Genomic DNA, 25,273 nt, shown 5'->3' on the forward strand with positions numbered 1-25,273 from the left:
ACCAGAAGAGGTCGCAGTTAACTTCTTTAGATGTAGTCCTTCCACATCTAAACCAACCCCTGACCATTTGAGATGTTTGAGATACTTTATTAACGCGTTTGTTTATCATGCTACAGCATAAATATGTGTTTGGTAGTACTGGTAGCAAACATTATAACGAGCAGATCAGTTGTTGATGTATTTTTCAACATGCATATTTAAGGCAAAACAAAAAACAAAAAAACAAAATGTAATGACATTTCTAACTATTTAAAATAAACAACTGATAATCTGTTAACAACTAACAAAAAAGGGCATAATATTAATGCATCTCCTCCTGGTTTGTGCCTCTTTATATGACTGTTTGAGTAAATATACCATCTATAATGGTTTCTAAACCTGTTTTGCCTGTATGTTTTTCCCCATTTACCAAACATTTGTTGATCAAACTCTCAGCTCCAAATTGGTCTATTCTTATATAATCTTCTGTTATGAAACATCAGCATTCATAAGGATTAAAGATGACTGGGAGAAGGTAACTTTCGCAGAAAATTGCAGGGCGAGGCGCCAAGGACTCCACCTGATCAGGCTTAAAATGACCTTGTCGGACGTCTGCTTTCATCTGTGAATAATACTCATAGCTGTAAGATTACTGTTTTCACCTTATTGACATACTGTCTGAAGATCTAAGTTACTTATATTACTCTTAATGTTTGATATAAAAACGCTCTTAATGAGTAAAAGAAAGACACAGGTCTTATGAGAGTGTCCTTTATTTCATATGTGTACATGAACATCACATATCAAATAAACATTAGGTTTTTTATTATCAAAATAAACACAAATACTAAGGTAATTATATAATTTGTTAATAAATAGGTACAAACAATAAATATATTGTTACAATATGTTTTATTATATTATTCTATGTGCAATACATCCACTCCAGTGACATCAGTGAGTTCTACCTGAAACAGAAACAATTTGATTATCTCATATAATGTCTATATACGCTACAATAAAATGCATACAATGAAGGTTTTGTAAACTGTTTGAATGCCACAACACTGACCAGAATATTAGAGCTTTGAGTTTCACATGGCAAACATCACACTAAAAGTCTATTTTATATTTAGCAACCCATAAATAAAGACTTGGTCTTACTTCCTCTTCACACCATGATGTTCTTCTTCTCTAGTTTCTCTCTCTCATTATTGGAGCTCAGAAATGCCGCCTGAAAGCGGTGATGTGTTCTATAACTGGAATACAAAAACAAAACAATAATAAACATTTAGTACACACTTCTGCTGGATACTCAAATTCCTTCTTAACATCTCTTATAATGGCATTGCTTCCCATTGTACTTTGCTTAATAGTTGAATATATGTTGAATCTGCATTATGGTAAGTTAAAATATATGGTTATTGCTGCTGAAAATGATCATTTGTTGTCATGTTTTGGGCTGTACTAATCATTCGGACCAGGAAAAACATTTAGAGTTCTATAGGCTGCCAAAAGTTATAAATCAAGGAGATGAGTGCAAAAAACCGATGAACAAAAGGCGTTTGTGGTTGGCCAAACTGAACCAGGATTTCCAGGGCAAGAATCTTGACAATATTCGATTCGTTTGTTCTTTTCATTTCCAGTCAGGTAGGTGAAATATTAGGCTAATATTTTAATTAATACTGCTCGTACGTATCTTTACCAACTATTGACTTTAGTTTGTCAAACTATTGCGCCCTCTCCTGCTTACTAAGTTCTTCTCTATATGATTTAGCAGCTTCCACAGGCCCTATGAAAGCTGTTTTATTGTTTTCCAAATTCTGTTTTTTCCGTTTTAATTTTTCTGGATTCTGTTTTTTCCAGTTTTAATTTTTCTCAACTCCTTTTTAATGGTTACATTAAATTGTATTAATCAAAGAGCATGTCTAATTAATTAAAATCATGAAACTTATACAATTTCACATCAATTTAATAAAGGTTTAACAAAAATAACATGTTTTCGGCCCTATGAAATGTTTTATTTTTTCTCACCATATGTTTTATTGTTATCAAATTCTGTGTTTTAGCATATCTAATTATTTGAATGCTTACTTAATTTATCAAATTTATTCTTAAAATAGCCTTATGAAATGTTTTTTTTACCCTCAGAAATTCTGTGTATTTAACATGTTCTGGTTATCAAATGAAGGCATAAAACATTAATTTAATTTATCTTTTAATTATTGAAAATTAAGCTTACTTTTTTAGCAAACAAAGGGGAATTAACTATTAAAATTAAAACATGGAAGAAATGTTGTGTGATTATACCCTAAAAAATAATGTTTGTTTAATTTTAGTAGTAGTAGTAATAATAGCAGTAATATATATCTGGCAAAATAGGCCCCACTAGTGTAAAAAACTGTCATAGAAATTTGACGAGTGAAGAGAAAGCACATAACATGACTATTTCAATGTTTAAGTGTGAATGTATATTAATCGTAACACATTCAACAAACATTTGTAAAAATATTTAAACTTTTAAATAAAAAAATAGGAGTGCAAGCGAGCTTAAGTAAACACATACACATGCAACACAAATAAATAAATAAATAAAGGAAGTATACACAAAAACTAAATAAAATAAACAGAGCATAAACAAAATAAACATAGGCCTACTAATATTCATAAATAATAAGAAGTGCTGGCTATTTTGCTTGTTTTTAAAGATTGACACTGGACACTGGATCTGGGTCTAATCATAGGCATCATTGCATGTATAAAACAAGTGCTACAACAATATATATTACGTATGTAGCAGTCAAAACCAGTCAAAAAAAAATCTTTTCTTCCAGCTCCGGAAATATATCGTTTGGATACCATTTCTACCACAGGCAGGCTTTATTTTAATCTCTCTATCATTCTTTCATTTCAAATAATTTAAAAATAGCATTAATGTGTAACAAGACTTCATTTTGAGAGTCTATTCTGAGATGTGAATTCCAAAATCTAAACCGTAACAACAAAATCTGAACTGTAACAAGAAAGGGTTTTTTTGTTGTGACTGTTTGTAGGGCTGCACAATTTGGCCTGTTAACATGCAGGAGGCCGAACTATAAATGTTTAGAAAGGTATAAAGATTTATTATAATATTATGATTAAAAATCTTTGACAAAATCTTATGCATTCACTGAGAGAGAGGAAAAAAAACTCTACACTGGAGGAAAAAAAACATAAGAGAGAAGTGTTATCATTCCTGTTTTTACCGAAAATAAGATGTTGTCTGCATTAGTGAATGCACACATGTAATATAATGTTTCATTCTTCTTCTTTTAGTTTTATGCCGAATTTAACTATGACTTATCAGGTGCATATTGCCATAATGTTTCATTCATACATGAAATCGTCTCAGGTTACGTATGTAACCTTGGTTCCCTGAGAAGGGAACGAGACACTGCATCCTCTAGAGGTCGCTATGGGGGACGTCACCTGCATGACCCCATAGCAACCTCTAGAGGACGCAGTTCGAGTTCCTCGAAAGGGAACGTCTCAGGTTACGTATGTAACCTTGGTTCCCTGAGAAGGGAACGAGACACTGCGTGGTCTTGCTACACTAACCATAGTTTAACCATGGTATTTGTAGAAACTATGGTTATACAAATGGTAATCAATGCACCAAAAAACATGGTTACTACACTGTTACTATAGTAAAACCATGGTTAATTTTTGTAAGGGTTAATATGGTTTTCTTGTATTTAACCCTCAGGTATTGCTTACTTATAATATGACCATACAGTTTACTACTGAACTATTTTTCAGTTAAATAAATGTTCTATATTTTAGTTCAAATAATATTTATTTAATATTTTAAGGAGATCATTTATTACTAAACACTATTTGTCCAATAATTATGGTCCAATAATGGTTTAATATATATATATATATATGTTACTTATAGTAAAATAATGTAGTATTTAAGGTTAAATAGAGGGTTTTAAATTCCAATGCAAAGAGGCATTAGGCAAATTAGTCATTTTGTGGTCGGAAAAAATCATTTTCATTTGTAATGCCATGGTTTAACATCCAGTTACGCAGAATTTAAGTTGGTAAATATTTAGTTGATGACTTGTCAATACGATATACTACAATACAATATATAGGATATGATTTTACTGCACAATTCAACATATTAACATGAAATCATAACTGCAAATCTGTGTTTTGCTGCCTGGAGACCATTTGTTTCTTTGAATTGCAGCGATTAATTTACTTCTCTTTTCAGTAGCTTTCAGCAGTCTGTAAAAATATACCTCAGGTTTCTTGTCAAATGTCTTTGTACAGTTAATCGTAAAGCTTTTTATTTTTTTTTCTCTTTTTCCCATTTTTCGACCCCTGCCAAATTATTACCCATTCTCTTCGAAATCACTACCTGATTGCTTAATCCTAACCCCACCCAGAAAATGTGATTCGAATCTAATCACCTGTCGCCCATATCATTCCGCTCACCCGCATAAAGAAACCGGAACTACTTTCACATCTCTCAAATTCGTGCTCTTTTGTTTCATACAGAAGACAACTGGCACCATCTAGCATCTCATGTGTAGTGTAGTGTAGTGAATATAACCTTAATAAAATTAATTTAAGAGACAAATATAGGCCTAACTAGTGCGTACGTATGAATTAATTTATTTACAAAACCAAATGTTTTGGGGGGTTTTTTGGTGGTAAGTTTAAAAACGTCTTGAAACATTCATCTAACATTTTTAAAATGTTACTACAATTACATGTTAATACAGAAAACATTCAAAAGCAACATTCCCATAATGCTGATAGACGATAGAATGGGACATTCCCTTAACGTTCGCTTAACAAAGAAAAACACTTTCATAAAACATGTTCATAAATAATGGCACACTTAATTGGAATGTTAGCAGAGCGTACCTAGAACAGTTTTTGTTAACTGGGTAGAGTTACCTCATCGTAATGATGACTTATTATGATTTACAATAATAGTGATAAAGAATGAGTACCGTAGGTGTGTCCAAACTGCTGTCAAAATGTGTGCCAATTATAACCCAGGCGTGTGTTTTGTGTGTGAAAGATGAATGAGTGTGTGTGGGTGTATATTTAGCATGTATGTACTGAATGTACTTACTGCACACAGACCATGAGCAGAATGGCTAGGCAGCTGATGACTGACAGGACGACAGCCATAATGACAAGTGCGGTGTGTGTCGTTTCGGTGCTGCTTTCGTCCCGAGACGTCCCGAGAAGCTGGATCCCACAGCGTTCCCCATCATACCCTCTCTTACATCTGAAACAATCGAACTTTCATTACTTAAAGACAAAGTTAATGCAGCATTGACTGAATTTCATTTATTGTAAACTCTTTATGTGAATTCACTCAGTAAATTCTAATAAAGAGCAGGTGTGTGGGATGTTTCTGTGTGTATGCAGAGAAGATTAGAACCCTCTTTTCGCCATGGAATAAGTAAAAAAGGTAACTGTGACTTTTAATATCATAATTCTGAGTTTATATCTTGTAACTCTCAGAAAGTCATATAAACTTAAAATTCTCACTTTCTTTCTCACAATTCCAAGTTCAAATCTCACAATTCCCAATGTATATTTTGCATTTCTGATTTTTTTCCTCAAAGGTCTGTGTTTATATATCACAATTTCTTTTTTTTTTTTTTTTGTTCCCACCATGCAATGAAAATTAAAAAAGGTAATTTAGACACTGCATCTCACAATTCTAAATTTATATCTTGTAATTCTCAGAAAAAAACTCAGGATTGTGAGATATAAACTCAAATTAAAGCTGCAAGCAGCGATGAACGGGCCCTCGCACCCGGGCTCACCGCCGACCGGTGGCTTTAGGGAAACAGCGAACGGTGGGCACTATGCTTTTAACATAGTAAATGTTATGACTATAATTGAATATTGTTATGTAAATGTGTTCAGACCAGGACTCTTATCAAACCTGTTAAGTTTGGGGCAGATTGGACATTGTATGCCTGAGTTACTGTAGCTTCCCGTTTCATTGCATTAATAACATGCTTTAGCACTTAGCTAAGTGTTGCTAACATGTTATAGCATGTTTCTAGCATGTTGCTACCCTATTTAACACTTGTTGATATTTCTAAAATGTTGCGTTCATTACAGAGTGCAACATCTCACTTCCTGTTGCCAGCAGGTGGAGCTATGACTATAACTGAATATGGGCATGGGCATGTGTTCAGGCCAGGACTCTTATCAAACATGTTAAGCTTGGGGCATATTGGATATTGTATGCCTGAGTTACAGTAACTTCCTGTTTCATTGTATTATTAGCATGCTTTAGCATTTTAGCTAAGTGTTGCTAGCATGCTTTACTATGTTTGTAGCATGTTGAATATTAAGTTTGGGTCAGATTGGACGTTGTATGCATGAGTTACAGCAATTTGTCTTTGTATTAATATCATGCTTTAGCTCTTAGCTAAGTGTTGCTAGCATGTTTTAACATGATTCTAGCATGATCCTAGCCTATTTAAAACTTGCTAACGCTTTTTAATATGTTGCTAGGAGTCCGTAACACCGTTAAACATGTCACTTCCTGTTGTCAGGAGGTGGCGCTATAACTATAACTGAATATGGGCATGTATATATCTTCAGACCAGGACTCTTATCAAACATGTGAAGTTTGGGGCAGATTGGACATTGTTTACATGAATTACAACAACTTCCTGTTTTATGTCTTTAACAACATGCTTTAGCATTAAGTAAGTGTTGCTAGCATGTTTGAGTGTGTTTTTAACTACTTTAGCACTCAATGGCTTTTTAGTGTGTTGATAATAGTGTATCACAGTGTTAAACATGTCACTTCCTGTTGACAGTAGGTGGCGCTATGACTATAACTGAATATAGGCACGTAGTGTTCAGGCTAGAACTCTTATCAAACATATTAAGTTTGGGGCAGATTGGACATTGCATGCCTGAGTTACAGTAACTTCCTGTTTCATTGCATTAAGAGCATGCTTTAGCATTTAGCTAAGTGTCGCTAACATGTTTTAGCATGTTTCTAGCATGTTGCTACCCTATTTAACACGTGTTGATATTTTTAAAATGTTGCTAGGCATCCACAACAGTATTAAACATGTGACTTCCTGTTGCCAGCAGGTGGCGCTCAGACTATAACTGAATACGGGCATGGGCATGTGTTCAGTCCAGGACTCATATCAAACATGTCAAGTTTGGGGCAGATTGGACATTGTATGCCCGAGTTAAAGTAACTTCCTGTTTTATAGTATTATTAGCATGCTTTAGCATATTAGCTAAGTGTTGTTAGCATGCTTTACTATGTTCGTAGCATGTTGAATATTAAATTTGGGTCAGATTGGACATTGTGTGCATGAGTTACAGCAATTTTCTTTTTCTTTGTATTAATAGCATGCATTAGCTCTTAGCTAAGTGTTGCTAGCATGTTGCTAGCCTATTTAAAACTTGCTAATGCTTTTTAATATGTTGCTAGGAGTCCGTAACAGTGTTAAACATGTCACTTCCTGTTGTCATCAGGTGGCGCTATGACTATAACTGAATATGGGCACTGACATGTGTTCAGGACCAGACTCTTATCACACCTGTGAAGTTTGAGGCAGATCGGACATTGTTTGCCTGAGTTACAGCCACTTCCTTTTTCATGGCGACACGTCAAATTTTGTCAGGCCGCCACGGACACGCCCCTCGACGAAAACTCAAAAGCTTCGCAATTTAACATCGCAAGGGCCTTATGATAACACTCAGCAAATTTGAAGATGATCGGATAAAAACTGTAGGAGGAGTTCGTTAAAGTACGAGGCCTGAAAATGGCAAAAACTGCACAAAAACCGTACAGGAAATTCGATATAACGGACTTCCTGTTGGGTTTAGGATGTTGTACCAGGAGACTTTTTTGTAGGTATTGGTGTGCAACACCTGTGTACCGAGTTTCGTACATGTACGTGAAACGCAGCTCGAGGCGTACTCCGTTGAAATTTTATAGGTGGCGCTATCGAGCCATTTTGCCACACCCACTTCTGAAAACCATATCAGATGTAAATTTTCACCAGGACTGATGCGTGTGCAAAGTTTCATGAGTTTTCGAGCATGTTTAGGCCCTCAAAAAGACTTTTTACTTTGGAGAAGAAGAAGAAGAAGAAGAAGAAGAAGAAGAAGAATAAACAGAGCAATTCCAATAGGGTCCTCGCACTGCAGTGCTCGGGCCCTAAAAACATGATTTTTTTCTTTAGAAGTGAGTTCACATCTTGTGATTTCTTTCATTTTTTTTGCTGAATTTGTATTTTGTAATCCTCAGAAAAAAGTCTGAAGTGTGAGATATAATCTCAAAATTCTGACTTCCTTTCACAATTTCAAGTTTATATCTTGCGTTTCTGACTTTTTTCTCAGAGGTCTGACAACTTCTTCTTTTTTTCTGTTTCTACCATGAAATAAAAAATAAAAATGGTATTTTAGATTTTAGAGTTCATATCTCACAGTTCTCAGAAAAAACTCAGAATTGTGATATATAAACTCAGAATTCTGACTGACTTTCTCACAGTTTTGAGTTTACATCTCACAATTTTAAGTTTACATCTTACAATGAATTTATTTTTTGTTTCCACCATGTAATAAAAAGAAAAAAGGCCATTTAGACTTTATATTTGAGAATTTTCAAATATAAAAAGTCAGAATTGCCAGAAATAAATTCTAAATTTCGTTCTTGCAATTCTACTTTTTTGTTTTTGTCATAAAATAAAAAAATAAAGGTAATTGCAACCTTTTGCCTCAATTCTGACTTTTTCTCACAGTTGCAAGTTTATATTTCACAATTTTGCATTTATATCACACAATTCTGAGTTTATATCTCATAGTTCTGGATTTATATCTCATAACTCTGAAAAATGTCTATATTGTAAGATATAAATTCAGAACTGCAAGGAAAAAAAGTTGCATTTACTTTTTTATTTGGCAGAAACAAGCTTTCGTAGAGAAGTGTCACTCACACACAGACAGGCTCTCTCAGGCCGTGCAGGTACGTGCAGCGGCCGTGGATGCAGTAGTCCACGTGAGAGGTCAGGCAGGGGTCAGCGGTGGTGCTGTGGCTCCTGTGACCCAGCGTGTGATTTGGCTGAACAGGAGTGATATTTTTATTCTTTTTTCTTCCTTTGTTCTTTTTGCGTCCAGCGCGCTTGTTATTCTGCTCGTCTCCTTTACTGGCCTGGGTTGCTGAAAGATATAAGATATATTAGAGAAACTTTGAAGTCTGTGAGAATACTTGCTTTCTATACTTTTAATTGTCTTTAAATGTAATTAAATTGTTCTTTAAAATGAAATGGTTTTCTTCACTTGCTGTTTGCTCAGTCTCACAACATTTAGTTTTATTGCAAGCTATTCATTTTATTTAGAACAATAAATGCACTAATAAACTACAGAAGTTCAGAATTTAATATATCAGGTTAACATTAGCTGCACTGGAATTATATGAATATTTTTATTGCCATTAATGTAGCATTTTGTAGGGATTTTCAGCTCCCATCATGCTTTGCTTGGTACTAAATATGGAGAGTGTGCAATCTATATTTGCCTGTTTAAAACTGTGTAAGTAAAATCTGAACCTTTGTAGTTCATTAATGATGCATTTAATGCCGTAATTAAAATGCCAAAAGGTGTTATTCCAGTCAGTAATAATAATTAGTTTAATCTAAGAGCAGACGTCTATGGAAAATTGTCAAAAGTTTGTGTAAAGATTAAAGAATGACACATTCACACCTCCTTAATTGACTTGGAGTTCTGAAAGATTCGCACTTTGATGTGTTTGGTGTTTCTGATTTTTTTTTAACTTTAATTAAATGCTGTCATAAATACAGTAAAACCCTCAGAAAGTGATGCAGTTCTCTTTCACCAAATATCCCTTCAATTTATTTAATTAAAATGAACAATTGCAGCACAATTCTTTAACATTCTGTAACAAACTTTGTTTTATTGCATGCAAATCATGAAATTTATATTTTGCTTACCTAATTTAATTTATTATTCACTCCTTTTTTCTTTTGATTTTAGAGTCATATATCCTGAAATATTAGTTATTTTTGTGAAATAGCTGTTATAATAAAACTCATATAAATTTATATACTTTCTATACTAATTGCTGAATCTTTGCAGTTCATAAGCGATAAATTTATTGTCCTAATTAAAATCCTATAATGGTCAGTAATAATAATTAGCTTAATCTAAGACCAGACATCTATGGAAAATTGTCAAAAGTTTGTGTAAAGATTACAGAATGACTTGGAGCTCTGAAAGATTTGCACTTTGATGTGTTTCACGTTTATGATTTTTTAAAACTTTAATTAAATGCTGTCATAAATACAGTAAAACCTTCAGAAAGTGATGCAGGAAAGGTCTTTTTCACCACATATCTCTACACTTGCTGCTTGCTCAGATTATTTAATTAAAATGAACTACCTGTAATGCAAGACAATTCTTAAACATTTTATCACAAACTTGTGTTTTGCTGCATGCAAATTATGTACATTTAAACGTATAGTTTACTTATTAATCAATCAGTCGATCCTGTTTTGTCTTTTGACTTTAGAGTGAAATATCCTGAAACATTTGTTCTTTTTGTGAAATTGCTATTATAATGAAACTGTGTTAAATTTATATACTAATTTCTTAATCTTTGCAGTTCATAAATGATTAATTTATTGTTCTAATTAAAATGCTATTATGGTCAGTAATTATAATTAGCTTAATCTAAGAGCAGACGTCTATGGAAAATTGTCAAAAGTTTGTGTAAAGACTAAAGAATGACTTGGAGCTCTGAAAGATTTGCACTTTGATGTGTTTGACGTTTATGATTTTTTAAAACTTTAATTAAATGCTGTCATAAATACAGTAAAACCTTCAGAAAGTGATGAAGGAAAGGTCTTTTTCACCAAATATCTCTACACTTGCTGCTTGCTCAGATTATTTAATTAAAATGAACTACCTGTAATGCAAGACAATTCTTAAACATTTTATCACAAACTTGTGTTTTGCTGCATGCAAATTATGTACATTTAAACGTATAGTTTACTTATTAATCAATCAGTCAATCCTGTTTTGTCTTTTGATTTTAGAGTGAAATATCCTGACATTTGTTCTTTTTGTGAAATTGCTATTATAATGAAACTGTGTTAAAAATACTAATTTCTGAATCTTTGCAGTTCATAAATGATTAATTAATTGTTCTAATTAAAATGCTATTACGGTCAGTAGCTTGTTATAATTAGCTTATTCTAAGCAGGTGGACGAGTTTGATTGTCTGTACCTTTAAACACAGTCTGATCAATGAACATCCCCGATGGATCCTGATCGTCATCGGATTCCAAATCCTCACCCACTGCGCTCTGAAGCCCCTCCCCCGATGATGACATCACGGTCACATGATCCAGTGCAGATGTGTGAGCGGCAGCTGTAGTTATGGTGAAAACCGCAGTGCAAACTGCACACACAAACAAACACTGTGAATCACAATGTTATATCACAGCAGAAATGTAGTAACTTTTTGTGAGGAATGACGATTTGTGTTTAGTTTCGGCCCAGTTTGCAAATAATAACAGGATCAAACGCTTCATTATATCACAATGACACATTAACCTCAATTAGAAGATATAAAGAGCGGTTAATCTTCTAATGTTGCGGTTGATGTTGAGTCATCCTGTAAACACCCCGTGTGTATTGTATTGAACAGATTAGCTGTGTATGTTTGCGAGAGAGAGAGAGATGGAGAGTGAAAGACAAAAGCGAGTGGAAAAGTTGAGGTTATGTGAGGTAAAGCTGCACCTGCTGCAAGCACAATACAAAATTAGGGTTCTTTATGTCTCCTTTTCTTGTTGAACACCTGTTCATAAAATACATAATCCAGACTGATCTCAATCATGCTAAAATACACATTTTAATAACAGGTATGATGACGTGAAAATTACGTGCACAAAACGTAGTTCTCCGATTTGTATTGTTACAGTGTTGGTAGTGTAAGTAAACGAACAATGTCCATTGTCTACCTGCACTAATGTCCGTTTATTTGTCAGAAAAAGTTTTGACAACTGTAGGGCTTTTGTGAAAACTACAGATCGCACTTCCGCATTTTTGTCTCCCCGCTCAAGGAGAGTGCGATCGCGCCCAGTGCATTATGGGTGATGAAGTTTTTATACTTTATAACTTATTTCCCGCGGAATTGGCCACTTTAACAATGTAGCTGCAGGTTGTTTAAAATATCACGCCAATATAGTGATTTTTAGTTTCGGTAATGCGAATTTTACCGGGGAACCCCGCCAAAAAACGTGCATTTTAACGCAATTTTTATCGGAGGACCCCCTCCAAAACTCCATTGGGCTAGTTTTGTTGTGAAAACCCTGTGTGTAGCTTTCTTTCTTTCTTTCTTTCCGCGTTTCTTGTTGCATAGACAGCCAACTTTTATTAAAACCCCATCTTGCTAGCAGCAAATTACATTTTAACCTTAGTTTACATGTCTGGGAATAGATTTTCTAGATTAAAAATGACAGTTGATTTTGATTAATACAACTGTTTCAATGATTTGATGCTTCAAATTTGTCTAATCCCTCAATCATCATTGTATTGTACTGCATTATATACAATAAAAATGGCATATTTCAGTTCAGTTTGGGTCTTTGCATGAAATTGAGGGGTTTCCTTCATATTCTCACTATATTATTGAGCGTAAAAGCCTGATGTATAAAATATGGTGGTACTTAACTATATATATATATATATATATATATATATATATATGTGTGTAGATTTTGTACAAAGCTTCAATTAACTGTTCCAAAAAAATTGAATGTCAGGCTTTACAGTATTAAGACAACAAAAAACAATGTTTGCATCTAAGGAGGTCTCAATGTACGTAACCCATATGATTCATTTCCACAGCGAAACATGCTATTCAGAGAGAAAATATGTAGGCTGGGACTTGATTTTATCCATCAGGAATTGATTGGGATCAAAAAAAGTGGGCGTTATATTGCAGAATGGAGCCAGACCTGAATGTGAACGTCAAGGACTACTCCCATCCTGAAACACAGCCAGCATCTGTTGGCTGAAACTTAAGTAACCATGGCAATGTTGTTGCATAGGTGGAGTAAGTTTTGATCATCACATTTTGATGAAAGATTACAAAGACAAACTAGTTCATATTTGGAATAGCGCACAAAAAAGCATTCATTTGATTTCCTCTTGGCTTGTAATCGAAGGTGCCATTGTGTGAAAATTGCAGGAACAAATTCCACCAGCCCTGGGTGTGTGGCAAATCTAACCAGTATATCAAACACCAGTTGTAATTTTGCATGCAGTTCTGCACATATTCTATTCTTTGGTGTCAAATATATTGCTTGCAAAGCATGCATAGTGCTTTTCTTCTAATAAATAAATATGTGGTAATTCAATGACATTCAGACATTGTGCCCTTCAATCACAGGTGTAAACTGGCGACGTCTGCAGTCAAACAAGTCTACACAAAAAATGTTTGAGCAAACGCATTTGATCTGAACACTCCTACCGACTGGAATCCTGCATTTAATTGTCAAAAGAAATTCACCCACACACACCTATTATTGTGTGTGGGGATGACCTTTCTAACGTTAGTTCGCAAAGCTAAATATATATTTAACACGGCGGTGTGACGCCCTAATCCTCTGTCCTTTGCCATGAACAATAAGGGCTTTGTGACGTCGAACATAACAACAGACAGCTGAGATTTAAACTGTGTGCCGTTTTGGCATACACCTATATGGGAAAAGCCAGAGCTCTCAGCTATTCACAGGCATGTCACTACAGGTAGAGTCAATTTCCCAAAGCCCTGCCCGTCTGGAGACACAAACACAATACTACACTTCATTCAGCGAGAGACTTCAAGCTGCTTTCGGAGGTGATTTACTATTTTGGTGTCTTTCAGATTCGTCACTCAGTTGTCTGTGTCAGTTGTCAAAGTGAAATTGAAATAGGTAAACAAACAAATAAATAATAATAAGCAAATGCAGAGAATTGACAGTAAATATGTTGCAGGTTTCGCCCACTTTTTGACTTTTCATGATTTCTTATTTTGTTACTTTATCACTGGATACGTTTTTTATATAAATATATAATTTTACAGAATTTGAAAAAAAAAAATATTTTTTTTTGGAAAAATATAGATATTTTAGAGCAAAGCATAACTAGAGAAACATATATTCACACACATAAAAATCCCATAATATTTTAAAATTGTATTTCCATGTTTTTTTTCAGGACTGAAACCCACAATTTTAAAATACCCTACAATTTCCAATTACCATGGCACACCTGAGTTGACAGGTCTTAAATAATATAACACAGGGTCAAATCAGGATGGAGAAAGCCAACTCACCGACACAGAGCAGCAGAGAGGAGAGGCGCTGTAGGTTCATGGCAGCTGACAGCTGAGTTCTGTGTTGAGTTTCTGTTTGTCATGTACTTATCGTCCAGGAGGAGCTTTTATAGGGAGGTTTCCCTTCACACACACACAGATAATGTGTGTGTTTGTGTGTGTTTGTAGGCACCTTTTGTAAGGTAAATGTTTGACGAGAGTCCACCTGTTGAATTCATGCACCGGTCATTCATACACAAGTCATTATTTGCCACTGATTTTCCATTGAACGTCACTGAGCTGTGATGCTGAACGTTTATAATACTGTACCTACAGTGCTATTGAGATTCGAATGGGATACAAAACTACTTCTAAGTAAATAAACATAAAAATTGTTCATTTTTATTTTATTATAATGCGCATGCAGTGCTAGGTGTTTCAGATTTAGAGATGCTGAGTCACTGGAATTGAATTTGGCCTAGAATATCTGGGATGAAATATGAGATAGATCACGTCTGGAATAAAAAGAATGAAAAGAATGAACAGATAAAGAGAGAAGCCAAAACATCACCAGTACACACACTTTGTGCCTGTGTGTGAACACGGCCTCGGGGGTCATTAAGTATGATTATTGTCCCCGTAATTTAAGGCCAAAAGTTTACGGTACGCTACAGAAGAGCAGTAGCTGAAAGAACAACCTGTTTTCTTAGAAGAAGCCAGGAATAAACGTGTTGATGCATTTTAAATTCTGCTTGAGCCGCCTTCTGTGCAACATGTCTCTCACATCTGCATGGTAATGACTTTTTGAAGAGTCAAAAAGGAAGAGAATTACAGCTAATGACCCTGAACCGTCGATACAGAACAAACTAAACACCCCATTAGATGCTAACCAGAATTTAAATGAGACCACCACTGGATTAATAAAGCACGTGTTTGACTTTTAACTAAAAGCAATGCATTTACAACTGCATTTGTAATTTAAAAAATACAGTGAAAAATGAACACCTGATGTGTTCATTAGAGGTAAATTTCACAAAGGTATAAAAGTGAGTTTGCACTTTGATTCCACGAAGTCATATCTGATTATATAAGTACTTAGTGATAACATTGAACATCCTTTTTTAGCTCAAAACTTACATAAAAGCCTCTATATTGACAGTGGATGCTACAGCTTTTAAAACAGAAATGACTAAAGCAGAGCTATTCTGAGGCAGCTCTTTAAAACTTGCCTGCAATGTAAACCAACTTGTTGGTGCAGACCAATGTTATGCGTGTCCTCTATGACACACAAGTGTGGAGGATTAGACGTAAAAGTGGTGTAAAAGAAGTACTGAAACAAAGTAAAATACATACGTACATATATATGGTTTAATTTGTGAGCTAGGTATTAAAAAGGGTTTTAAAAAAGCAGATAAAAGTGAAGAGAAATATCCTGCAGCTTCCGGTTTTGTTAATACTTTAGATTATTTTAGATTAACCACTATTTCGCCATGCTAAACACGCAAGTTTATCTTTTTATTTGGTGATGATGTTATGTTATTGTCTACAGTACTACTGTTAAGTGTTGTGTAATTGATTGATGTTGGTTAATGTTATTATTAATGAAGGCTTATGAAGTGTTTAGTACATTCCCTAAATAAAAGACTTACATCATCAAATCCCATTGAATGATTTCAACAATCGTTTCTATAGAAATCATTACACAACTAAGCCACCAAAACTAGTGACACCGAAACAGATATTTTCCATATTGCAAGGAAAAAATGAATCATTTGCAGTTAAGTCATTGACTACATATTTACCATATAATTCAAGTACATATATGTGACCCTGGACCACAGAGCCAGTCTTAAATAGCACGGGTATATTTGTAGCAATAGCCAGCAATACATTGTATGGGTCAAAATGATTTTTCTTTTAAGCCAAAAATCATTAGGGTATTAAGTAAAGATCATGTTTCATGAAGATATTTTGTACATTTCCTATCGTAAATATATCGAAACTTCCTTTTTGATTAATGATATGCACTGCTAAGAACTTTATTTTGGAACGTTATTTGGACAACTTTAAAGGTAATTTTCTCAATATTTAGATTTTTATACACTCTCAGATTTTCATGATTTGTCCTATCATAACAAACCATGTATCAATGAAAAGCATATTTATTCAGCTTTCAGATTAAAAAATTGACCCTTATGACTGGTTTTGTGGTCCGGGGTCACATATCATTGCTAAAAGCGATAAATATTATAACAGGTCTAATAAGCCATTGGAATATTTATCACTGCCATGCGGTTAATAATTTGTACATTTATATCCATATTTGAGATAAACAGTTTGACATGCATTTTTGTTTGCTGAATCTGCTTGTATTCTGTTTTCTTAATAGCCTACTACTTAAGTAAAATTCTGAAAACATAGGAAACATTGTCAACATGTTAAAACGTTCGTAAGGGCAGTACGGAATTTTAGAGAACTGCGCATGCGCAGTGCAACTTTTCCGCATTGGGCTCCTTCACGCTTCCTCATTGACAGCGCCTAAAGGAAGAAATCCGCGATACACTGTTTCATTTACACTCTTAACAGTTTTAATATCGTTTTTACGTGTTCTTGACGTTGAAAGAACTCGGAAGGCGTCCTTAAAAGTCTTGGAAAGTTCAGAAATGTCAAAGCCTCCCCCCAAACCAGCTAAACCAGGTAAGAGGTGCGAGTAAAAGGCTACCTCGGCAAGCCTACTAAAGTTTCATTATTTATTCATAAGTTTTTGTGTCGTTTCTTTGTCTGATAGCCTTACAAACACGCTCGTTTCCGATGCCATATATTGAAATGTACATAGAAGCATGCAATTTTGGGTCTTGGTGAACTTTCTGCTGCGGGTGGAGTTTGGCGTTTCTCCAGCACAACGCAACGCAACTTTCTTTGCGCTTTTATGCGTTTTAAACGCTTGTCACTGATTAACATACTACAACTTAGCTTCAAAGTTCAAACAGCAAAACATAAATAGTAAAACGCATTGCCACAAACGAGAAAATCGCTCAAGCCAGCCATTGGCTGTAGTTCAGAAGCTAGTTTTGGTCAACGTAGACGCACAAGGCGACAGTCGGTGCATTTTAAATAGGCTCAGCCAAAAACATTGTTTCCATGATGGCCAAAAATGTTGTCGAGATCGATACGGTTTTGAGTCACAACCATTTGTCTTGTAATAGCCAGCTACTTCCCCATATGAAAGCGCAGCTTCACTGTGCATATGTGTGCAAAATAACTCATGACGTTTGGACTGGAGATTTATGCTGATGCACAGTCAAAGATATGTGTTATAGGTAGAGCCAGACCAATACTAGCCTTTTAATATATTTTCACAACTGGTACAATGCATATATTTCCAAAAACGATATGCAGAACCAAAATTGTTTTATTTCTGTTTTTTGTATTTTTATACTTACATCATTAGACCACAGAACTAAAAATAATGGGCCTGCATTATTTTTATTATTAAAAATGCCTTTCAAAATGCAAAAAATCATGTGATCGGTCTAAATGGTCCAAATTTATTTTTGATACTAAAAAAGTAGAAAATTTGAATTCTGAACTCTTTATAGGTCAAAATGTCTTTAGTTTAAGGATGCCCACTTTTTTCTACATATATTTTACCCAGGATGTGCACCTGTGATGTCCAACATGCAGATTTTACCAGTTGCGTGGGATGGGATGTTTGGAATATTTAGCACTGTTTTGTTTAGTAGTGGTCAAAACCAAGTTACTTTAACTTTTTCACTAACAATAACATATTTAATGTGGTGTAGATTCTAGGGCAGCCTCAGGACATGCCTTCCAACTTTGGGAAACATCTTATTTTTTAGTATTGCAGAAAAGATTTTACACTTCTGAACAATTGATCGTAATTGTAATTGGGGACAAACACAATAACTGTATCCGGTGGAGGCCATTGTTTCTATTTCAGAGCCTGATCTGGAAGTTCGGGAGTGGCCGGTTGGATCCCGCTCAGCAGGGCTTCTCACTTGATTGTTATAGGCCAAATGGAAATACTTTTGCAGCTAGGAAATACCCTTTGTTGTGCTTATAATGGTTTGTTTATATATATATATTTAGGCCTGAGGGCTTGGGTTCCTCTGGCTTGGATACTTGCATACATTTGTGTTATGTGGTTTGCCCTACATTTGAGCTGTTTAGTTTTGTGATACTACCTGGTTGTAGATGTGATGATGTTTTGCATATAGTTCGGTTGATAGGTGAAGATAAGGTTTGGCAGGTGGAATATTTACGGACCCTGTAAATAATGAGCAGAACATTGATAAAAATAGACATGGAATCTGTATAAAAATGCTTGAGTGTGCAGTCATTAGAAATTTATAAGTAATATTATTATTTGTGTTTTAAAAAGGTCAGGTCAAGGTGTACAGGGCTTTATTCACCTTTGACCCAAGAACGGTAAGTGTAATTTTTTTCATTTTTTAGTAGTACTCCTCCTTGTTTTGGTTGTTTTGGCTTGCCTGAGTTGAGTTCATCATGTATATTTTCCTCTTTTTCAGCCAGATGAACTGTACTTTGAGGAAGGAGATATTTTGTACATCTCAGATACAGTAAGTTTACAATCTCGCCTGGAAGTACTAATGCTTCCTCCTCTAATTGCGGAGATAAAGAGTGTTATATTCATAACAGTGTTCATGATTCTTGCACTGATTGCTGGTTTTTTTTTTTTTTTTTTTTTTTTAGAGTGACAGTAACTGGTGGAAGGGAACATGCAGGGGAAGGACTGGACTTATTCCCAGTAATTACGGTAATGAAAACAAGTGGCAAACTAGAACCAACTACAAACCATCAGTCCTTTACTAGAACATCTTCAGTGACTGAAATGGTGGCTTTTGTAAATTGTGATTTTACAGGATATCAGAGATCATTTTTAGAGATAATAATGGATGAAATACTGTTACTATTGCACATACACACTACCAGTCAAAAGTTTTTGAACAGAAAGATTTTTAATGTTCTTCTGCTCAACAATCAAGGATCATATGACACTGAAGACTGGAGTAATGATGCTGAAAGATTTACATTTGATCACAGGAATAAATTACACTTTAAAATATATTCAAATAGGAAATAGTTATTTTAAATGGTAAAAATATTTCAAAATTTTACTGTACTTCAGATCAAATAAATGCAGGCTTGGCGAGCAGAAGAGACTTAGTTACTGTTCAAAAACTTTTGACCGGTAGTGTACTTAAGGTTAATGATTAGAACAAAACAACCTCACGTTCTGTTTTTATGCGTTATATGCCATTACGTTTCTAAGCCTTACTTAAATTTGCCTGGAAGGCAATGGAAATGTGTAAAAATATCCTGTAGTCATTGATGTGCGTGCATCTGTCAGAATATCATTCTTATCTTGATGCAATTTGCCGTTTTTTTGCAGTGGCTGAGCAAGCAGAGTCCATAGACAACCCCATGCATGAAGCAGCCAAGCGAGGTACCCAAATATAGACCTATCTGTCAGTTTATTTGTTTGATAATGTGGTGAAACAATCAAATGTTTTGTGTGTGAATGCAGGTAATCTGAGCTGGCTCAGAGAGTGTTTGGATAACAAGGTTGGCATCAACGGACTGGACAAAGCAGGGAACACCGCTCTCTACTGGGCCTGTCACGGAGGACATAAAGGTAAAAGATGCATGCATTGGTAGAAATGCATTTTGACTATTTCAGAATTTTAATTTTGTGTCGTGCACAACCTTACATAAGCCAGTTTAAGCCTGCTGTGTTTATTAGTGGCACATCACCATAGGTAATTTAAAATAATGAAAGTGCCGAGACAATTAGCAAAAATAACTGCAAGATGAAACGTTTAACCTATTGTGTATTTGCGTTTTCTTAGATGTGGTGGAGATTTTGCTGAGTCAGCCGAATTGTGAGCTCAATCAGCAGGTAACTCTAACATTGGATAAACGTTTTTGATGAATCACTGTTCTTGAGATCAAATGCGTTGCATTTTAATATGTTAAAATGCATAGTGAGATCAGCGTATAAAGGTCTGTATGCAAAAGTGACAAAGTGAAACGGAAGCCATGCTTAAGGTTCTTTATATTTTACTCAATGTAATAAATGTTGCACGTTCATTTTTTTTCAACAGAATAAACTGGGAGACACGGCTCTACACGCAGCTGCCTGGAAGGGTTATTCAGATATAGTTGAGATGTTGCTCAATAAAAGTGAGTGAATTCATTTTTTCCACCTTATAAACACATACTCATATGTATATATATATATATATATACACACTACCTTTCAAAAGTTTGGGGTCAGTACATTTTTATTGTTTCTTATTTATTATTATTATTTTTTTAAGAAATGAATACTTTTATTCACCAAGGATGTATTAAGTCAATAATTAAAAGTTTTTTTAAAAGTTAATACTAAATAATTTACATTGTTATAAAATATTTATATTTTGAATAAACACTGTACTTTTTAAACTTGTTATTCATGAAATAATCCTGAAAAAAAAAAAAATCACAAGTTCCAAAAAATATTTGGCAGCACAACTGTTGATATTATCCAACATGGATCATTCTAATAATAAATCCGCATATTAGAATGATTTCTGAAGGATCATGTGACACTTAAGACTGGAGTAGCGGCTGATAAAAATTCAGCTTTTCATCACAGGAATAAATTCTATTTTAAAGTATGTTAAAATAAAAAACATTATTTTATATTGTAAAAACATTTTGCAATATTACTGTTTTTTCTATATTTTTAATCAAATAAATGCAGCCTTGATGAGCATAAGAGACTTCTTTAAAGACTATTACAAGTCTTACTGACCCCAAACTTTTGAACGGTAGTGTATATGAGCTACTAGAGTGGGGCAGGGCTTGATAGTGCAAGCATTTCTCTTGCATCTGCGACTAAAAATAGATGCGTGCAAACTGTAAAATGAATTCAGGAGCATGTGCATGAATGAAGAAAAGTTAGTTTTTTGGTTTTTTTTCATCTTTATGAAATTTAAGGTCATAAAAAGCCTTATTAAATTTTATAACAAACGTTTCAATTATTTTAAGAGGTTTTAGCACAGAAAAACAGGAATTGAGAAACAGCCTAATGTTATTACTAAGCTTAAAAAGGCAATGATTTCATTACATAAATATGAGCATGGCACATTTCAAAATAATAATGCGGCATTGTTGCGCTTTACATGCTTGTGCTTTCAGGGCATTTTATAATCAATGCATGACATGCATTTATGGCATTCGATTGCTTATTGACTGTTGATGAATTATGACAATGTTTACACTATGGTATTAACAGTTTAAAGTACGCCTACAAATAATTAAACAATTAATACATACTCTTTAAGGCAGAAATATTTATTAATCTAGTGTACTTTTCTTTTGTCTTTCCACCCCTAGTTTTTTATGTGGTCCTAACTTAAAAATAGTTAGGAGTGTATGTGCTCCTGAGGGGAAAAAGTAAGCATTAAGCCCATATTTAGGTCCTAATTAATTGCATTTTCATCTTGAAATGATACAATATCAGTTCTTAAAAGAACGAGGGTTTACATTTATTAGTAGTGCGAACAAGTTTGATAAATAAATGTACATTAAAACATGAATATTTCAGTAATGCATTAAGTTTAAGGGTTTCCTGTAGCATTTACGTTATTTGTTCATAGAGAATTTCTTTAATATCTAACCATTCTTACACAGTCCTGATAGGAGTGATCTAGTTTTGTTGCGGCACATGTTTGGTTTAAATTATTAGTAAATCAGTTTATAATTGAAATGTAAAAAAATCGAGAATAAAGACATACAGTTGAGGTCAAAAGTTTACCTACACTTTGTAGAATCTGCAAAATGTTCATTATTATACCAAAATAAGAGGGATCATACAAAATGCATGTTATTTTTTTTATTTAGTACTGACCTGAATAAGACATTTCACATAGAAGACTTTTACATATAGTCCACAAGAGAAAATATTAGTTAAATGTATAAAAATGACCCCGTTTAAAAGTTTACATACACTTGATTCTTAATACTGTGTTGTTACGTAAATGATCCACAGCTGTTTTTTTTTTTGTTTAGTGATAGTTGTTCACGAGTCCCTTGTTTGTCCTGAACAGTTAAACTGCCTGCTGTTCTTTAGAAAAAGCCTTCAGGTCCCACGAATTCTTTGGTTTTTCAGCATTTTTGTGTGTTTGAACCCTTTCCAACAATGACTGTATGATTTTGAGATCCATCTTTTCACACTGAGGGACTCATATGCAACTGTTACAGAAGGTTCAAACGCTCACTGATGCTCCAGGAAGAAACACAATGCACTAAGAGCTGGGGGTGAAAACTTTTTGAATTTGAAGATCAGGGTAAATTTGACCTATTTTGTCTTCTGAGAAACATGTAAGTATCTTTTGTATTTTCTGAAGCGCAGTACTAAATGGAAAAAAATATGATATTGAGGCAAAATAAGAAAAATGCACACATCTTCATTCTCTTCAGAAGTTTTCACCCCCAGCTCTTAATGCAGTGTGTTTCTTTCTGAAGCATCAGTGAGTGTTTGAACCTTCTGTAATAGTTGCATATGAGTCCCTCAGTTTTCATCAGTTTTAAAAGATGGATCTCAGAATCATACAGTCACTGCTGGAAAGGGTTTAAATACACAAAAATGCTGACAACAACACAGTATTAAAAATCAGGCGTATGTAAACTTTTGCACAGGGTCATTTTTATAGATTAAACTATTTTCTTTTGTAAACTATATGTAAACATCTTTTATGTAAAATGTCTTATTCAGATCAGTGCTAAATAAAAAAATAAAATGCATTTTGTATGATTCCTCTTATTTTGGTAAAATAATTAACATTCTGCAGATTCTGCAATGTGCATGTAAACTTTTGACCTCAACTGTATGTCTTGTATAACTCATCTGCATGTTTGTTTTTTGCATTGCTTATATTGCATATGTTGTTATAGATGCCAGGACAGACGTGGTAAACAACGAGAAGAAGACCGCTCTGGATATGGCCACCAATGCTCAGTGTGCTTCTCTGCTGAAGAGGAAACTGGGAGGAGGTGAGTCACAGGGTGTCTCCTTTCAGTTAGCTCCTTCACATATCATTTCCTGTGAGACAGATTCACACTTAATTGTCTGTCTCTTATATATACAGTGATTCTCCGCACCCACAGTAATGCCGAGGAGTATCTTGATGATGAAGACTCCGACTGAGAGGAGCAGCACTAATGAAGTCCATTCATTCCTACATTCATTCCAACACAAACCATCACACAACATGTATATAGATCAGATATATGTGTGGGAAATGTTATGTACAAGGGTGGGGAGGATATGAAAGCTGGTTGTCGTTGTCTGATTGTCTTAACTTTCTTTCTCATTCCAGTTCATTGTAAAAGTATTGCAGTACTTGTCTGTTCTGTACATGTTTAGGATGGACACAGTGAACATTCGTTCTTCTATTCGCTGCTCCTCTCTCAACTGTATTTATTCCATAGAACTTTCTTTTTGATTTAAAAAAAGTTTTTTAATAGGGAGATCACCCAGACTGCCTCAGAGCGCTGGGTCTTTTTATTCCAAATGTTTTATGCGCGTGTATGTGGTAAGGGTGTGTGTCAAAGCATTTTACCTGATTGATTGTGTTTGTGTGTGTGTGTGTTTGAGATGTGCTTGATGATAGCTTCTGGGATGCATGTAAATCTGAATGTTACAACTATGCAAATAAATCAGTGGCCTTTGCTTTTTATGCAAGACTCAGGCTTGGAGCTTGAATGCAGTGGTATTTTAAGTGTCCTTTTTTCATTGTTTGCATTCATTTAGCCATATTTTTAAGGTAAAAAAGGGTTGTTTACTTAAGTTTGTGAACATTTTTTTTTACATCAAGATTTAAGTTTACGATTTCTATATTTTGTATAAGTGTATGTATTTAGTATTTTTAGCGTTTCGCAATTTTAATTTATTTTTAATCAGATTATTATGTGCTGTTCAACACTGGGGACATATTATAGGGAAGACTATATTTAAATCTTACTCGTTATATTGCATGATGAAACTAAGTTGACTGATAATAAAAAAAATGCACATTCTTCATAATAAAATTAGGGATATTCTTTTATTTTAAACATGTTCTAAATAAATAGCTTGCCCCAAAATTCTGTTATTCATCGAACCTGTTGGACTTTAATCCTTCTCAATATAAAGAAGATATTTTTAAGAATGTGGGTAACCAAACAGTGTTTGACTTCCATATAGATGTGTGAAAATACTATGCAAGTCAAGCAAGTAACAAGGGATTCTTTGGTTACCCACATTCTTCAAAGGACCGTCGTTTGTGTTTAGCAGAGGAAAAAAATCATGTTCAAAGCATTTTTTGAGAGTTTGCAATTGATTATTGGGTCCTTCTGAATATCTTTTTTTTTTTTTTTATGAAAACATGAAGTCAGGTCAACCACAAACCTTGTTTCAGTTTTTTGTTCATTTGGCTTAAAAACAGACGTGTTTGTGGTGTGGTCCTTATTGAAATGAAAGAACTACATTTGCGTCAAGCTTGTGCAGCTTTTTGAACGTTGGTTTTGAGAGCAACGCGATTCATGCCTTAGAAATATAATTACCATCGTCTTCATTTTGCTCTAGCTTAATTGTACCTAACCTTCATCTTAGTTTAATGTTATTAATCAAGTTATTTCAATATTTTTTTTAAGAAACTGGTATAATTTGGCGTCAAAAGACTCACCTCAGAAACTCGCGCCATTCCTGCTGTGTGCGCGCTGCTAGCTGGTCGCGCTTAAAACAATAACTTTATTTAAATAAGAAGGTATTTATGTTTCAGGTTACTACTTATGTGTTATTTTTTAAATGTGCGGTATAATAATAAAGAATGCAAGTGT

General features: G+C 34.3%; 2 protein-coding genes across 2 annotated transcripts; one reads left to right on the forward strand and one right to left on the reverse strand.

The window, feature by feature from the left end:
* Positions 1 to 874: 874 nt before the first annotated feature.
* areg (amphiregulin) lies at positions 875 to 14,447 on the reverse strand. The gene is made up of 6 exons (XM_051108767.1): positions 14,384 to 14,447; positions 11,288 to 11,461; positions 8,979 to 9,201; positions 5,114 to 5,272; positions 1,144 to 1,238; positions 875 to 947 (listed from the first exon to the last, which is right to left on the reverse strand). The coding sequence occupies exons 1-5, from the start codon at positions 14,421 to 14,423 to the stop codon at positions 1,151 to 1,153; spliced, it is 684 nt and encodes a 227-aa protein (XP_050964724.1). The 5' UTR covers positions 14,424 to 14,447; the 3' UTR covers positions 875 to 947; positions 1,144 to 1,150.
* A 2,400-nt stretch (positions 14,448 to 16,847) lies between these two features.
* On the forward strand, positions 16,848 to 24,158 carry ostf1 (osteoclast stimulating factor 1). Its single transcript, XM_051111056.1, has 10 exons — positions 16,848 to 17,059; positions 18,765 to 18,811; positions 18,913 to 18,963; positions 19,097 to 19,160; positions 19,797 to 19,850; positions 19,932 to 20,039; positions 20,254 to 20,303; positions 20,509 to 20,587; positions 23,348 to 23,446; positions 23,542 to 24,158. The coding sequence occupies exons 1-10, from the start codon at positions 17,026 to 17,028 to the stop codon at positions 23,598 to 23,600; spliced, it is 645 nt and encodes a 214-aa protein (XP_050967013.1). The 5' UTR covers positions 16,848 to 17,025; the 3' UTR covers positions 23,601 to 24,158.
* The last annotated feature ends 1,115 nt before the right edge of the window (positions 24,159 to 25,273 follow it).

This window comes from Labeo rohita, chromosome 5 (genome assembly GCF_022985175.1).
Source record: "Labeo rohita strain BAU-BD-2019 chromosome 5, IGBB_LRoh.1.0, whole genome shotgun sequence".
Taxonomy (NCBI): Eukaryota; Metazoa; Chordata; class Actinopteri; order Cypriniformes; family Cyprinidae; genus Labeo; species Labeo rohita.

Coding starts and splice junctions, on each gene's coding strand:
- ostf1 (XM_051111056.1), top strand. CDS start 17,026: ATGTCAAAGCCTCCCCCCAAACCAGCTAAACCAG. Junction 19,161..19,796: donor ACTTATTCCCAGTAATTACG/GTAATGAAAACA, acceptor GTTTTTTTGCAG/TGGCTGAGCAAGCAGAGTCC. Junction 19,851..19,931: donor GCATGAAGCAGCCAAGCGAG/GTACCCAAATAT, acceptor GTGTGAATGCAG/GTAATCTGAGCTGGCTCAGA.
- areg (XM_051108767.1), bottom strand. CDS start 14,423: ATGAACCTACAGCGCCTCTCCTCTCTGCTGCTCTGTGTCG. Junction 11,462..14,383: donor CTCTCTGCTGCTCTGTGTCG/GTGAGTTGGCTT, acceptor TTGTGTGTGCAG/TTTGCACTGCGGTTTTCACC. Junction 9,202..11,287: donor TGATCAGACTGTGTTTAAAG/GTACAGACAATC, acceptor TATATCTTTCAG/CAACCCAGGCCAGTAAAGGA.